This window comes from Dendroctonus ponderosae, unplaced genomic scaffold (genome assembly GCF_020466585.1).
Source record: "Dendroctonus ponderosae isolate FM_Combo_2020 unplaced genomic scaffold, Dpon_F_20191213v2 Dpon_F_20191213_2, whole genome shotgun sequence".
Lineage (NCBI taxonomy): Eukaryota > Metazoa > Arthropoda > Insecta > Coleoptera > Curculionidae > Dendroctonus > Dendroctonus ponderosae.
The window spans coordinates 6,037,081-6,054,847 of NW_026018165.1; the positions used below are offsets into that span (position 1 = coordinate 6,037,081).

The 17,767-nt window shown below is 30.8% G+C and overlaps 1 protein-coding gene across 1 annotated transcript in view; it reads left to right on the top strand.

Annotated features, from left to right (window-relative positions):
* The first annotated feature begins 2,362 nt into the window (after window positions 1-2,362).
* Window positions 2,363-17,767, top strand: part of LOC109538377 — a 129,041-nt gene continuing 113,636 nt past the window's right edge. Inside the window, exon 1 of the mRNA XM_019905594.2 lies at window positions 2,363-2,630. Within this exon, the coding sequence (XP_019761153.2) occupies window positions 2,629-2,630 (2 nt within the window). The 5' untranslated portion in view covers window positions 2,363-2,628. The remainder of the gene's footprint in view (window positions 2,631-17,767) is intronic.

Below are 17,767 nucleotides of genomic sequence, written 5' to 3' on the forward strand. Positions count from 1 at the left end.
TTACTTACTAACATTAATTACCTTTTTACATAGTTTCATCCTCAAATCAATCAATGAAATGTAAAAATGTTGAAGCCAAATGCTGAAATGTGTTTTTAAGTAGAAATTTATGTACACATAAGAACTGAAAAATTTATTTTAAGTATTTTAACTATACATTTTCTCAGTTATACGACATCATTTCACCTTATAAAGTAATCTTGCAAAATAAGATTTTAACAAACTAAATTGAAATTTTATAATAATATATTATACATATCAGCACTTACAGCCAATAAAGTATTTTTTCTTACAAAGCCCTGAAAGTACTTAAGAGTTAAAATACAATTGAGAAGACAATTTTGCAAAACAAATTATTTTACAAATTTAGAAATTAAGAATTAATTTTTGAGACCATTTTTTTATTTTATCATATTTTCAAAAAATGCAAAAACTTAATGGCTCGAGGAACAATTGATTAGAAAAGCAAGCCAGTCTTTTTTCTTCAAAAATTGGTTATTTGTTATTTAAAGACATTTATCCATAAGTTTGTTCGATTTAATCTATTAATATTTCAGGTTATTTTCGTTCCTACCCAATTTCATGATAAATAATTCCAGTTTTGAATAGACTTTGATTAGCAATGATCAAAACAATTTTGCTTTTATATTTAACTGAAAAATGTTTCTTCAGTATCAAAGTGAGTTTATTAAAAACCCGCTTTTACGGTTGTCCTGTAAAAGGCAAACAACTTCAAGATTTAAGCGTTCAATCCATCGCAATTATCGAGTTTTTAAGCAAAATTGCTGCCAAACCTTATTCAAGCAAAATGTCGCTGTTACGGTTTATTAGCGTGGTGCTGTTCTTTGGGCGAAATATTGGCAATAACCGCTGTAACAAAAATTACCCCAAATATTATAAACGCAATGAAAAACTGTCGAGAGAAGAATGAGCAAACTGTATAAGAGTCTGCGAGGAAATAAAAACTTTAATTAGCTGTCGTTAACTTGGTCAATGATTATATTTTTTTACTCAGATAAACTAAGGTAGTAGTAGTAAATTTTAGATAGTATTTTTATCATAATTGTTTCGGTTCAAGCGAGAAAAGTTTTCTGAACAATATTATTAGCATTGTGATATTTGGGATCATGGAATTGCACTTATAAAGAGTAAATACAGATCTTTTCAACTCATAGATTTATCAAACAATTCTAGAGTCCCTGAACATCACTGATTTTTTTTCACTTAAAACTCTTAAAAAATTAAGGCTGCATACATTATACAGATCAGTTAATCTATCTGACATAAGTTCTGTGTAAACCGAATCTACAATTATAATTACAAAGTATAACTTAAATCACATTCTGTATGTGAACCATCATTCAACTAAATGCTTAATCCACCCTGATTTGAGTCTCCAAAATTTTCAAAAACTTAGGAAGAAAACCAGTTCATACTGTATACCAAAAATTGGTTATTTGTTATTTAAAGACATTTATCCATAAGTTTGTTCGATCTAATCTATTAATTTTTCAGGTTATTTTCGTTCCTACCCAATTTCATGATAAATCATTCCACTTTTGAATAGACTTTGATTAGCAATGATCAAAACAATTTTGCTTTTATGTTCAACTGAAAAACGTTTCTTCAGTATCAAAGTGAGTTTATTAAAAACCCGCTTTTACGGTTGTCTTGTAAAAGGCAAACAACTTCAAGATTTAAACGTTCTATCCATCGCAATTATCGAGTTTTTAAGCAAAATTGCTGCCAAACCTTATTCAAGCAAAATGTCGCTGTTACGGTTTATTAGCGTGGTGCTGTTCCTTGGGCGAAATATTGGCAATAACCCCTGTAACAAAAATTACCCCTAATATTATAAACGCACTGAAAAAATGTAGAGAGAAGAATGATCAAACTGTATAAGAGTCTGCGAGGAAATAAAAACTTTAATTAGCTGTCGTTAACTTAACTAAGAAATATTTTGATGGAAAAAGTAATATTGTTTGTTGGGCAAAACCTGGATTTCTTTGTTGAGCCTTTTGTAGGTTCATATGAAAAATAATTCCAAAAATTGTATCTTTTTTATTACAAGCACCTGCAAACCTGTCGGGTAATACACTTTGGGTACAACTAATTAGAAAGCATTATTCATAAAATGTAGTTTTTTGATATATTTTTCTACTTTCAATTTTTTTAAAAATATTTTCTTAATGTGACAAGCCACTTTTAACACTTAAAAACGAAATTCGAGATCATTATAATCTCCAAACAATAGAGGAAACTCAATGAGCCACCATTTCTCCCTCTTGTCTCCCGGCCCTACGTCACAACATCCACAGTGCAGCCCTGCAAACCCGGAATCCAGAAACCGAATCACACTCAGGGGTTAAAACGCGTCGGGAACTTACGGTTCGCGCCAGCTGCTCACATTTTCGATCTCGCGAATTTCACTGTGTTTGAACATGTTTTTCTTTAATAAAAGATCGCTTAGGGCAGCATGCTGAGGTCTATATGGAAGAACTTCCTTAGGTTTAGTGCTCTGAATACAATGTGATTTAAGGGGCACCATCGAGCAGACTCTTTTGATTCGAAATCTTACCATTTGTGAGTTGAGACAGAGTGGCGGGATTTCCTGAGAGGCCCACTAAGATGTAAGTGATTTTAAAATTTTTTATTTTTAAATTATTTTTTATGTCAGTATTTACATATGGCGTATTGGGTGGTTGCCAATTTACTTTTACTATTTTTTGATTGATTTTAATCAGAGTATACATTTTAAGTAGCCACATATTTGAGCAAGAAACAAATGAACATTTGCTTGTTTGATTGTAGATTTGCTTTAGATCTTCTGTCATTTATCATATTATTACTTTTCGTATTCTCGTATATAATTACTTTTTGTACTAAAGGCAGGCAATTCAAAGTTTAATGAGAACGTTTTTTAACAAGCTAGGGACATTGTTTACTTGTTTCAATATTTGAATAGTGGATGGTAAACTCATGGAAAGCGTTTAAGCTTGTTGGAAGGTTATTTACTGTCCTTTCAAACACTATTTTAACCTTTTGCGCCCAAAACGAGTTTTCTCCCAGGAGTGTTCAACACTGAATAATTGAAGAAAAGTTCCCGAAAAAAATAGTAGTAGATATAAGCAATATTACGAAAGTTGGTCAGATTATGGTAGTACTTTCCACAATTTGTTTATTCATATAAATACGATGTAAAGATTGAATACAGGGTGTCCAAGATAAGGACACATTGTATGGGGATCTCCTAAACCGTAAGAGATACGAACTCGGTTAAATTGGGAGAAAGTTGCGCCATCAGGGGGCCATATACATGACGTTTTCAGAAAACCAGAATTTTTTTTCATCTTTGAGATATTTAAACAAACGTTTTTTCTCATTTTTGACGTTATTTCGAATTATATAAAAAACACAAAAAACTAAAGCTCTACAAGATGATGTCAATGAAAATTTATTCCAACGTTTCGTTGACGAAAATGTTTTACGGCAATGCATCCTTATCTTGGATACCCTGTATATTATGTGATTAGTTTAATATATGTTTTAAACATATTATAAACATATATTTTAAACATATATATTTTTCTTTACTTGGATATTAATTTTGATTAAACTTTTCCAATTTGTATCTGATCTTTCCTATTTCTGGGCTTTCGATCCGTCTCAATCATCTTGATTAATTTTATATCCATCTAATCTATTGGCTCAACTTTCAAATGGCTTTAATGTTAATGTTTTTGTAGCCCATTCTGAAAACATTAAATCTTTTATAGAGAGAGTTAAATCTAATGATAGTTTAATAATTTTTAGAAAAAATATTTAATTATTTTACAATTTTCGTTCTATTTAAAAGGGTTTATATAAACTTTGGTAAGCACAGCTTCGTAAATTCTAAAGAACAAGTACTTAATTAAAGCCATAAAGTTTCTGAAATAAATGTTTTCGCTTGTGTAAGGCAAAACCCATCTACTTCAACGAGGGAAATTTTAAAGCTTGCAACCACATCATAAAGGATTGTGGTTTGAAATGTGTTAAAAAAAGTGTAAATCCACATTTATAATTTATCAATTAGCTGATTCACAAACATTCGATACATGAAGGTTTGTTTATGTTTTAGAGTTAATTTTTGTGATGATACACAATATTCACTTAAAATCAAAACTTTATTTATAACAAGAAAAATAACTAAAAATCAAAGTCTGGGATGTTCAATCTACATAATAAGTATACAGGGTTATTTCAGTTTGTAGCCAAACATCAGTATATGATTATTTGAGTGATTTCGTAAAGGATTCCGGTTTAATTAATTTACAAGGTGTTGAAAATAAAAACTATAATTTTGTCAATAATGTTGAAATTTAGCAGCGATATTTAGACACAGTAAGAGGCAATTTTTCCCTAAATATATTAAAATTATCAATACCAGTGGCGTTCCATGGGACAACATAACCAAAAAAAGTGTGCACCACTGACTTCTGATCAATTGGTCTATTTTCTTCGAAGTAAGCAACTTCTAATAAAAGTTTTTGAGGCTCGATTCGTTTTGGGAATAAAAAATCTTGCGTTCCCCTGTATATAGCCGAAAGGGGATCCTGCATTATTGAACTATTTTTTGGTCTCATCAAAAGAGACCAAAAATTAAATTTGTATTTAACGATTGCTGCGTTGTTATTGGCTGGAAAATAATTGGTTGATAAAGTTGAAAACCCATCGATGTTTTCCATGATAATTTAGCGGTCATAAGATGCTTAAGTTTGTAATTAAAATTTTTCGAAATTATGGAAATCAATTGCTCAACAATTTAAATTTGAAAGTATGTTTTTATAATGCCAAATTGTCTTTTTTCAATATTTTTTGCTTTTATGTTGGGCAAGTTCTGCAGAAAGCAGTTTCAATTAAATGGTAAGAAAATTTTATCCAAATATGATTTCGGATTTGAAGAAACGTTTCAAATTTTTTTGGTTTTAGTTCTTAGTTTTATGATATTATATAAGTCTTTTAACTCAAAACATTACATAATATTTTGCTATTTGAGATTGTTCATCATTTACTGCAATAATGAAATTAATACATTTATTTTTCAATAATCCGTTTTCAAAATAAATGTTTTAATCTCATATAATTGAAAAGCTCTGCTATTTTGAAAAATCACTTGGAGATATGCTTTTGATAATTGCAAGGCAGCAACTTTAAAGAAAGTTGTATATTTTGTCATAACTGAAATAATGTAATAAAAATGCAAATATCTTGTAAGCCATTACTTTTTGAGACTTGAAATATGGCTTTAAACTCGACTCAACTCCAGTTAAAAGGATTTTTTTCTTTGCGCTTGCTTATGGCTACTTCCAGGTGATCCTACACAATACGATGGTTTCTGTGAGCCTTATTTTACAAAAATGCCTTAATATATTTTGTTTCCGGTTGTCTATGCATCATAACTTAATCCACTGCTTTTAAAGTATTTACTTACAGCAAAATTGATCAATATGAAATATGAATACCACACCATAAGCAAAAAGAACATTTTTTACCCTTGCTTTTAACCGTATCGAAATTTATACAACCTCGATTCGTATTTCGGTTCCATTGATTCGATTGGGGAAATCGAAGCATTTTTAAACAATTCACGTCTGCGATCTTTTAGCCTTATTTGAAACAGAGTACAAGCCGACGAATAAAAGTAGTCAAAGTCATAAAAGTAAATTGGCAAAATTCGCTAATGGATCGCGCTGAAAACTGAATGCAGTAAAACTGTTACTCTAGGCACTCGTGAATAATTACGACGATTAATTTTATTGGCCGAACTTGATTAATTTTTGGCACTTTCTCTCCAAAGTTGAATGGCGCCTTTCAGCCCATACTGATCGTGTTGAAAAGTTCATTTAATTGTTCGTTTATTTTAGCTGCGTTGAATTACGAGAAAATGCTTTCGAGCAATACGCGCTGAATTTATGTGTGAAATTTATTATAGTCTTGCCTAGTCCCTTTCGGAAATATGAACACAAGTAAATGAAGCCCGAGGGGAGTTTAAAGCTACTAATTTTCTCTTCACTTTGAGGTTTCAAAATAACTGAACGCGCTGCTTAAACTAATATTTTTGAGCTTTATAATAGGCTGTATTTCTTCTGGTTTAATGAGCAGAGTTGAAAATTACTGGTCAAAAACAGTTGCGCTTTCGGGTTACGCCGTTTATTACCTACATTACTATTATATATTCGAGTTTTTCCTGACGTCCAAAAAGCTTTGTTCGGATGATGTAATACTCTTTAAGATTTCAGTGGTTTTTGATATATTTACTATTAAAAAACTACAGTTGTACATTCCTGTGGATTGTTTCTGCGACCTTTGTCAGTGTCGTGTACTGAGGATTTATTCTAATTTGGCAAATGTGAGTACCTATCCTTTGGATTTTATACACCGTGCTTGAAGAAAAGATATCATTTTTTCTTTATAATATGAGTAGTAATTTTCCGTTGCTGAAGGCTTGACAGAAAATGAGAAAAAATGTAAATTTGTAATTATTATGGACTATGCATAAAAGTTCATAAACAGAATATGTACTATTTTGGTGCCGCGCTCGTACTAGAAAGATTAGTTTTAAAATTTTTACAAATGTATACACATTTGCATTTACTGATAAAACTCAAGAAACACTTTTTTTCAAAAATTTACATTTTGTTGTTTAACATGTTGAAATCTTGCCGGTTATTAAGAAAAATCTCTGTTAATTATTATTAATTTATTGCATTATCCGACTATTAATTAACGAAGTTGAAGGAATAGATTTTCAATGTTTGTTAGGTACCGTCTAATTTTTATTTTTATAGTAATCTATCTGAAGCTTTGGTTCGCTCTTCCCATTAACCAGGGGCTCAAACTAACTTTTTTCATAAAAAATATGAAATGTGTTAAGCTTGTGCGATCGTTGTTTCAATTTCGTAAGTTTTTCGATTTTAAGTCGTGGTGGAAGAGAATTTCTTCATGACTTTTCAAGCTTGAAATATTGCAACTTTAGAGACGTTTTGCTCGAAAACTTACACTGGACTGTGCTTCTAGCTTTTGGGCAAAGCATCTTTGAGGATGCAAGTTACTGATGCTTGCGAAACATCGGGTAGAAATTATTTTTCTTGATGGCTTAAAAGCCCAAATAGCTAGTTTTATCACACATTTCTTAGAAAACCGACTGTTATAAAAAAAAACACGTACTAGTTCAGCTTTTATAAAACAAAAATTGAACCTTGTCCTATAGCAATTTCAATATGTTTTATACCAAATTTGAAACTGGTAACACAGAAAACATTCCATTTAAAATTAGCGATTTAATCCATCCCCCTGAAATAATGGAAAGTGTAGCTTTTTGAAAATATTGATAATAAAAAGGATACAGTTTCTGTAGTTTGACCTGCGGTTACATAAAGTACGTAACTTACTCGACTTCAAAGATATTCAGTCAAATATATTGAAACAAATCAAATATACAATAAATTTGAAATGTAACGTTTTAGCCGAGTTCGGCTTTATTAACTATTGAAACCTGAACATGTTTCATAGCAGTGTAAGTCACATTTTACATCTGGTCCTTCGAACCGGATAAGAACAAACAATTATGAATTTGAAATTTATCAATGAATCGCTGAAGTGGTAAACTCTTGACGGGCTATTTTTACAGTTTTATTTTTGCGTATTTCTTTTCGATTAGAGAAAGAGTTTTAATAATGCATCATTCATTGTCTTCGTCTAGCAAAATAATCCATTTTATTTTGCTGCTTTTAGTTAGCCAAGTGCTATGCTTTGAGCGACCGCCCTTACTGCAGTTCTTCGTTGCTTTGGATTACTTTGCACACTTAAAACAATAGAATTAAAAAGGTAGCTAAAAAACTGGGAAGCAAGCATTTCACAAGTGAAAACGTATAGGTTAATTGTTCTAGTTAATATAGTTCGTAATAAAAAAGCGGTCTGAAAAACGTCCCAATTCGTGCTCGGCAAGGAATTCTTGGAGTGTTTCCAAAACCGCCGTTCTCATCTAATTGAATTCTTTTCAAATTGTTATCGCCTCGTTATGCTTGTGATGAATCTCAGTTAGACTTAATTTTTTAGTGTTTTCCAAATTATTGCAACATATGCAAGCAAAACGTCAGGTCAAAAGGTTATTTCTATACATAAAGTATAATTTATTCAAACTCTTTGGTTTTATAACTAAATATGCGATTCTCAAAAATACTCGAAAAAGTAATTTATTTTTATATTTTTGAAGAAAATGTTCGTTCTTTAGTTGAATCTTTGGTGAATAGACGATCCTTGATAAAATCGTTCTAAAATTGTTCCAAGATAGCAAGTGGTGATGATATTTAATCCCTTAATTCATAACACTTTCTTGAGACAATATTTTGCTCTGTGCAAGTGCTATTAAGGTATTAAGATGTAAGTTTTTCAACTATTAGAAGCTTTTAGCGGCAATCTTCGTTTAAAACCCTCACACATTTGCATATGCGGGCATTCGATCAGAATAGTGAGCTAGTGTATAATTCCAAACTTTTAACCGAAAGTTGAGAATCGCGTTCACTCTGAAGCTCTGGGAGCGAACATGTTAATTACTTGCCATTAGCTAAAATCAATATTTGCTGTATGCTTCATTTTGTGCGGTTTAATTAAATCTTTAAGCCCTTAAAGGGCAGATAAATGAACCGCACTAATACGGATGTCACGCAATTCGAACGGCTGAAAGGGTAAGCTTTATATGGATGTCTGCTGTTCAGTGATGATTGGAGGAAGGGTTAAGAATTATAAATTGTTGGCTAATATTTCAAGTGACAGGGTAATTGGGGATACAAATTTGAAACTGGTCTATTGATCCAAAATTCGAAACGCTTCGCTGCACGTTTATGAATTTATGTTGGAAAGTAGAGCTTATAATTTTAATTTTTTTTATATATGTTAAAAATACCACCATTAATTTGGATGAATGAATTCACACGCATAAAGCGTCTGTGGTGTCGGCATTTCAGCTATTACAACCAATGGGTTATTTTAATAAATGAAGTAATAGTGGAATTACCGTATGCGAATGGCATTTAGAATAATTTCTCAATTGCCCCACGTATTAAATGTATTATTTTTTTCACGGCCCTTAGATCATAGCACATGTACGATTAATTACATTGGTATTAAGATGAATTAGATTGATCTTTGTTGCCAAAAAAAACCAATATTTTTCCTGTTGCAAAATTGAAATATTAATAAATTCAGCTAAAAAATTCTTACTCAATATCAACTAAAGTAGTTCTGAATTTTACTGAAACTACAAAGGTATGTGAGTGGTAAAATATGAAATGGAATGATGTAGCTCAAGGGAGTGTTAATTCGAACTTAAAATAAGATTGGGAAAACCTGAGTACGGAACAGAAAGCGAGAGGAAAACTGATTAACTGAAGTTAATTGCATATTATTAGGTTCCAGTCATCAAAGAAAGCGATCTCGACAATTTTCAAAGTAAGTGTTAACAAAATATGCATCTCCCATGCCTTGATATAAATATGATGATGAAATGTTAATTTAAAAATAGAGAACTTAATAAAAATTTGCTGCAACAGAAAAGCAGTGAATAGCAATAGCTGTAAGAAAACAGTAATATGTACATTCCAAAACAACCTATTTTTTTTAAATTGCGCAGATTGCGAAATTTTATTTTTATTTTTGTCAGTGATATAATTTATACAATGTGTGCTGAAAATAATGTCGCTTACAACAAGTTATATTTACAACAGCTACAACATATTAGTATGTATTTTAAGCGCATTTACATTTGCATTTACAATACTAACAGTGTAAGGTATATAGAAAAAAAATACTTGCAAGAGAATATTTAATTCAAATATTATCGCGTTGGAATGAAGATAATGGACATACAGAATTATCTGTAAAGTCGCCAAATCTGATGCATCTGGAAATATTTATTTGACGATGGGCCAATTTGAAGATTGTTTTATCAGAGCGGAAATTTTTGAGGCATTTAAAGATATTATTTGGCAAAATATCAGGAAACTTTTCAACGCGATATACACAATTTTCTGGCATATTTTTCTAAAAACAGACTTTAGTACCATTAAAAGTTTAAACATTGGTTATTTGAATATGTAATTCGGTGTTCTAAATGTGATATAATTCGGTGATTGGATCTATTTTTTGTTCTAACCCTAATCCTCATATATTTCGTCAGCGATCGATGATACATATAGAAGAATATAACACAAATACAACATTCTAATATTTTACTCCGAAGCAAAAAATATATTTTAAACCATGGAATTGAATTGTTGTAGTGTCGAAGAATTGGGTATTAAAGACAAAACCTTTTTTACCAATACCCTAATTTTTTTGTGTCTTTGTGGCTTCTTGTATATTTTTCGGTTAATATTTGAACATCTATCAAAATTGATTGTACATTTTTAGTTTTTTAAGATATGAAGAAACTTCGGAATAAATACTGAATAACCATAATTTTGATTTATTTTCCTGACGGCGTGCAATTGCTATTATATTCTTATCCTTCCTGGGTCTCAGTCAAAGCGTGTGACACTGCTGTGACTGACACACTTTTACTGAGACCCAGGAAGGATAAGTATATAATAATAACCATAATATTACAAAAAACATTTCGGAACTTGGAAAAGTTTCAAGTTGATCTCAGCTGGAATTGGAATAATACCTTTTCCATGACTTTCAACGGCATTATTGATATATGAATTGCGAAATCGAACAATTAAATGATTCATTGAGAAGAAATTGAGCATTTTGTTTGTTTGGTGCCAGTTTGTACCAAGGAAACCAAACGAAAAATGCAGTGAGCCTTTTACTTTTTTATTATTATAATAAGCCTAAAATTGAATTACAGAATTATGCAAAAAAGAACTATATAGTATAATCATCCTTCTTTATTGATCAATCCTTATCAAAAATTCATAAATATCTGGAATAAGCAAATATACAAAATTTTTTATAATTACGTTAATCATCAAGTTATTATAAGCTGGGTTTTGTTATTATACAATAAGGCTCTTGGGTTTAACCAGACGATTTTTATTATGACTTATTATTTATTCATTACTGATTTGATTTCCCTAGTTTAGGGCTCGGGTTGTTTTACAATTTTTGTTAATCAGTTTTTCAAACATCAAGCTCCAATTTTTGGGCTTTTTAATTAAATCGTTGGTCAAATTTAATTTAAAAAAATAATTTCCTAACAAAAAAATTTAACATTCCACACGTAACCGAGTTAAGTAATAACATCCAGTGATATTCGATTGCTGCTATTTAATTATCGAATTGTGTTATAAAATTGCAGTTTCCGCTGTAATTGAGCTCTTATGAGCAAAATGCTAAAAGCTGAAAAATTGATTGGCACTAACCGATTTTCGGCAACGATTGATCCTTTTTTAACAAAAGTAAAATAAGTGTACATTTTATACCGCTAAGCTAACAAGAACATAAGTTTATTAAGGTTTAATTATTATGAAAATAGATCCACACGAAATTCCAATTGCTCAAAAATTGCTGAATATTTAATAACAATTTCTATTAATATTTAACTTAACTTTTAGTTCATTAATATTTGCCGTATTAATGCAAATGAAATATAAATACAATCATAATACATAGTAATACTATGCAGTTTGTACTATATTATTGTAATTAATTATATATTTTGCATTTGGTTTAACACAATCATGTAATAAGTTAATCTGTCTTTGGCAGTACTGTCGGTTAAATTGCATGCCCTACCTACATCGAAGATATGGAATTTATTACTAAATAGCGTTTCATCATCAACTGAACGAAACCGAGCAAAAAGTTTTAATTTGATTTCCATTGGAATGTACAACCCCATTACGTGTTACGTAAATCTGGCCTTTAATAGCACAACGATGACTAGAAAAATTTAAATATTCCGTCACGCCTTATACATGGAGAAATTCAAATTCGCTCATTTTTATCCAATTTGCCTAATCGGCTAAAGTTGTAGGTCAATCAGTCAAGTCTACGACTCAGGGTTTTCGGACTTGATTTCGTACAACTACATAGATTTGCATGTCGATAAACATCATTCATGTCTCAAAGGCCGTATTTCATGTTGCTGCCCTGTTAGCGCGATGGTGTTTTATCGATTCACTTTGATTCATCAGTTCGCATTAATGGTTTTCGAAGAATAATCGCATTGAGTGTCAAATAGGATTTGATTTGTAGGATCGAAAATCAACGTGAAACTTGCTGTTTCAGTTTAACGCTTATAAATTAAAATCCTTAAAACTGAAATTAAGCAAATGTTTAGGGAAATTATGTCGATTCATCACTAAAGACATCTATTTGTTCTACAATTTGTAAGTTAGGTTCGATTAGAGTTACTTTCAATGCAAAGTCTATCAGTTCAGTAAGTGTTACTTCACACATGAGTCGCTCCAAACAATAATCCATTTTGGCTCAGCGCTTAAAATTACTGAAACTTTGGGAAGTTCGATCATTCTAACACTCATAAATATAACACATTATTAGCTGAAATCGGCAGAAATTGAACTACAAACTGAGAATACATTTTTAATTGATATATTTTAAAATCTTCATTCATCTCCTTGGAAGTACCTGTTTAGTATTAGAGAACTATAAAAAAGTGTTATGGCCACTTCCACTCGTATTATGTATTTATTTTTAAGTTCTTTTCTTTCCTCGCCAGTTGTTCGCCCGAGAACAAACATTTCCCGTCATAGCTTCATGCCATCTTGCAATTATTGGTCTATTCCTTTTTTCCCATGTTTCCATCCATCCAATGCCACCAGTCGCTTATTTTCGAATTTTATTTCGTATTAAATGTGTAAGCAGCCGTTCAAGTATAAGGCCTAAAGTGTGTAAAACCTTTTTGTCTGAATGCAAATGTAAAATCATTCTTCATTGTAATTTTAGCAAATCTCGAAAACAACTCCTTCAATAAACGCGTGCAAGGGAATTCAATGTTACATGATAAGAAAATGCTGAATGTTCTATTAATCTTGTGCAACCGAGTTTACTATTTTTCAATTGTAAGCGTCTGCACAAAAATAGTTTTCCAAGAACTGCAGCACAAATTATTTTAATTCACAGTTTTTGTAGGCAAACTAAAACAGGAAAACGTATAATTTCCATATTTATTTCGTTTTTCAGTTTTAAGCAATTTTATAGGGCTGCCGATTGGCTCAATTTGCATCTTTTCTTCAGTCGTAGAGCGACAGGCCGAGTGTTTCATAATGTTTGGAAGGTAATCTCGTAGATAAATAAATGTATTTCAGTCTCTCCTGCTCATGATATGTTTGTTATGTAAAAAATTCGAAACCGTATTGTTTCTTTGGTATTTGTTTAACCGTTTGCTTAGTAAAGTAATTTTTTATGCATTTTTTCATCTCATGAACCTGAATTTTGGCATAAATTATAATTGCTATAAGTTTATAAAACTTATTGTTATAAGTTTTGCATCTAGAATTAAAAAATTAAATTCTCTTGAATTGAATGAAACCTCAAAATTTCATAGAATGTTTGAGAAAAACATAGATACATTTTTATGAAATAAATAAAATATACAGATGGTCTCATTTAAAAGTAGGTATACGTTTTTCGGCATAAGCTATGAAATTATTACTTTGCCACAAATGAAACTTACAGTATGTGATTCTACTTATAAAAGTCCTTTGGAAATGTTTCCAATGTTTTCATACAATCACAGGAAAAAAGTTATCGAGCTTTTGCAAAGGTGCAGATTTCTGCAAAAGCTCTGTATTTTTGAAACGGTTAGATATATTAATATACCGTTTTCGTCATTAATTTTGTCGATAATTGAGGTTCAGACGTTTATTTAGTCAGATTATTATTATTTATCAAGTATTGGGACGCCAAACATAAAAAGCAGTAGAATAAAGAATTGTCACTGAAAAGTTACCAAAATTTGATAATTACAATATGAAAACGTAAATTAAAACTCTACATTTTCTGTACAATGTACAATTTACGTCAGTATATTTACACAATAAATAACATGTGTTGTATAATTAGTAAAGTATTTTTTTTTAATTAGATCCACGGCGCATTGTTTTATCGATAAATAGTAATAACTATCAATATGCTCGTATTTATAATGCCAATATTATTTGAAATGATACGAAATAATTTAATTGTAATAGGAACTCATACACTGCCTCAATTCAACGAAATGTTCTGTTTTATATTTAGACATTTGTGATATGATCGGTTGTATTTCATTTTACAACACTCCGTGATTGAGCGTGCATTAAATTTAAATTAAGTGTCCTATATTATAAAATTTAGCTTTTATTTGTTGTTTTTTTATTATTCTCATCTTCAGCTCTTATTGGTACAAAATTAATAAACTCATAAAAGCTCGACCTGAAACTGACAATAATTCATTCACTTTCAAAATTCATTACTTATATTGCGTTGCAGTTAAATGAAGCAGAAACACTCTAACAACTTCCTGGTTCTGTAGACGGCAATTTATAAAAAAATTCCGGCTTGAAAAAAATCACCCCCTATATTTGATGCAGACAATAAAACTTAATAAAGGCGGTCAAGATGAAGACATAAAGGGAAAATAATACGAACAGGAATAGGGGCGCAAAGCGTGTGGCAAGCTAAACAATGTAATCCGCTGTGACTACTGCAAACGATAATTGGCAAATAATTTATCCTATAATTGCATCATTAACAGCAAAAAACACTGTCAAATGTATCTTGAGAAATACAAGTTTTTTACCAAACAACCACATAACAGTTAATGCTGGATGTTTAGAGTTATAAGACTTGAAACGTACAATAAAACAAAACAGGGAAAAAAGAAAGTGTAGAAATGATCATGCAGATATTATGATAGTATTTTGCGAGTGAACTCAAAAAGGAGAATTGGCGGAAAACAAATAAAAATTTAGCATATAAAGAATATTAAGCACAAAAAAAACAACATTAGTTATTACTTTAAAATAAACAAGTTTATAACCATTTATATTAATATAATTTAATTATCTTTATATTAATTTATTGAAATTAAGTAGCATGTCTCAGATGATTGATGTTTTTTCTGAAGTACGCGACTTATGTAATTATTCACCGCTAATCTGAAATGGTGGCAAAAGCACATTAAAAGCGGTTGTTTGTTTTCATAATTTTTTTTCTTTTTATATGATGTAAATTGAAATCTATTTTGGTCTGATCGAGGATTTCTTTATGTTTCCTTGTTTCTTCATTGCTAGAACAACGTAAAACGTATATTTTCACGGATCTTGTCGTCGAGCATACACCTGAATTTGCTTTTCAATGTTGTACCGTTTAATAAAGTATTTTTCGATAAAACGCATACATGAAAAATGCGCTTTATAGATTGAAAATAAATATAGACAGTAAGATGCAATTGTTTCATGAACTACAGGGTGTTTTTTCAAATGCAACCATAATGTTATACCAATTGCGCTATGTTCTACTTGAAGACAAGAATTGTTCCAGATTTATACACGTCCATTCTAAACAATTAGACTAATTGGTAGATTTTGCCGTGGGGCATCCGGTCAACCGTATGACGCAGAATTTTGCGGTTAATTTCATATGACACAAATTTGCATGCCTAGCGATAAATATCTTTCATGTCACAAAAGCCGTATTTTGTGCGGTCTCTGTCAGCGCTCAGCTACTAACAGTTTAATCGACTTACTGCTCGGTATGCGTTTAATAGGCTAAAAAAGACCCTAAGGCTGCTTTAATTAACAATGGGCTTTTTGATAATCTGTGGTGCGGTTGGTTTTAAGAGATTTTCATTACCAACGATTATTTTTGGTTTTAATATTTCACTGAATTTTCTTTCTCTAATTTCATAATAGACCAGCTCTTAAAATGGTTATTTAATTTCGTATTTTTCATTGCGTGTTCATATTGTTTTCAGTATATGAAGAACGTGTTAATAATCAATTGATTGGGATGCTTTATTTTGCCCAAGCACTGTCTAAAACTTGACTAATTTTTTAAAAAACCCTGTGATAAGGTTGCAAGGAAACAAGTGATAAAACAAGTCTCAGATTTAACGCAGATCATTCGAAACAATATAAGGGCATTTTTAATTATAAACTACGACTAGATTTCTCAAAAATATGCAATGAATGGTTTTCATGCAGCAGTCAAAGTGTAATTATTGGCTTCTATGTCGTTCTGAATGTTACTCACGTGGCGGGATTACACTGGTTGTGATTCGTTGACGGTTTAAAATTAATTTCGAAAATATTTTTTTTATCAAAGTTTTCAAAGACAAAATTTTCGAATTATATCGCGGTAAATCAATATTGGTTATAAGTTTAAACGTTAAAAACGTATTCACAAACTACACAAAAGTATTATTCCAATATAAGCAGGAAAAATATGAATTACAAACATTGTTTAAGTAAATACATTTTGCTGATTGGGAAAATTTGCTCTATTATCTTATCCTTATCGATTGCTAGTCGTTTTGTCCTAAAATAGATTATTTATATAAAATAAAAATTCTAACTGTGGTAAAAATACAAATGTTGCAACGCAAAAAATATGTAGGTTTTACGTATGCTATTGAATGTTGTCGTAAATGTGCAAAAATTCAATTTTAATAAAATTTTTGTCAAATATAATACATGCATTTTAAAAGAAATATTTAAGCTAACCGAAAAGAAAACTAAATTCTGAAATAACTCTTATCGAACAAGAGTCTGCTGTTCGTATTGGTGTGTTAACTAATCTTCCAAAGGAATAGTGAAATAACCACATAACAAAATTTCCACCTTGTATCTTTTGGCAATTCGTCATATATCTATCTTAAAGAAAATCGTATTTTGGAGCAAATATATTTAATTAACGCTATACACTTGTATAAAATGACGCGCAAAATACTTATCTCGAAAATATCTAAATGGATTTACATAGACTTATTTTCAAAAATGAACACCATTTTCCGTAATTTCCCAAGAGTACTTTCAGCTCAAACTTTAAATGAAAGTTACCAGATTTATTGAGCTACATTTACAATTACTTGAGAGCCAGTTTATTCATGTTCAATGCACTTGCTTTTGTCGCCAATCAATTAATAAAATCATGGGAAGTAGAGTAAAAAAAAGTGTGCCTAAACTGGGCCGAATTTTAGCATTTTCTTAACTGTTAAAGTTATTTCTACTTAGAGCTTTTTGGACAAAGCTTTGCGCTAAAATTTGATTAAAATCCATTGATGGATGGTTAGTTTCGATGCCAAATTGTTTACAAAGCCCGGCCATGCCTGGATGAGTGCAACCCCACTAATGCATGGTGTTTTTCCATTTTATGCTCAACATCAAAATGCATTATTTACGGCATATGTATTATTTGAATCGTTTCGAAACAATTCGACATGCCATCTATCGTTTTCGTTATTTCTTTCTGCACATTTGATTCGTTCGTCATGTGAAAGGATATTGTTATATTTGAGTGATGAAAACGTCATTCATTAATTGGCATGCGGATATGCTGGAAAGTAATTGACGCCGAATATTCATTACTGAAGAGTTTTTGATGTTTGTATTTTGGAATTATTCTTTTGGATTTATTCATAATTATTGTTCAACGCCTGTGCCATTTTAGAGTAAAGTTACCTTTGCTGGATACGTTATTTAATACGGTTGAAAGTGTTGTAATGCGAGATGAGATGGAGAAATTAGGACGCCGGAACGCCCAAATATGAGATGCT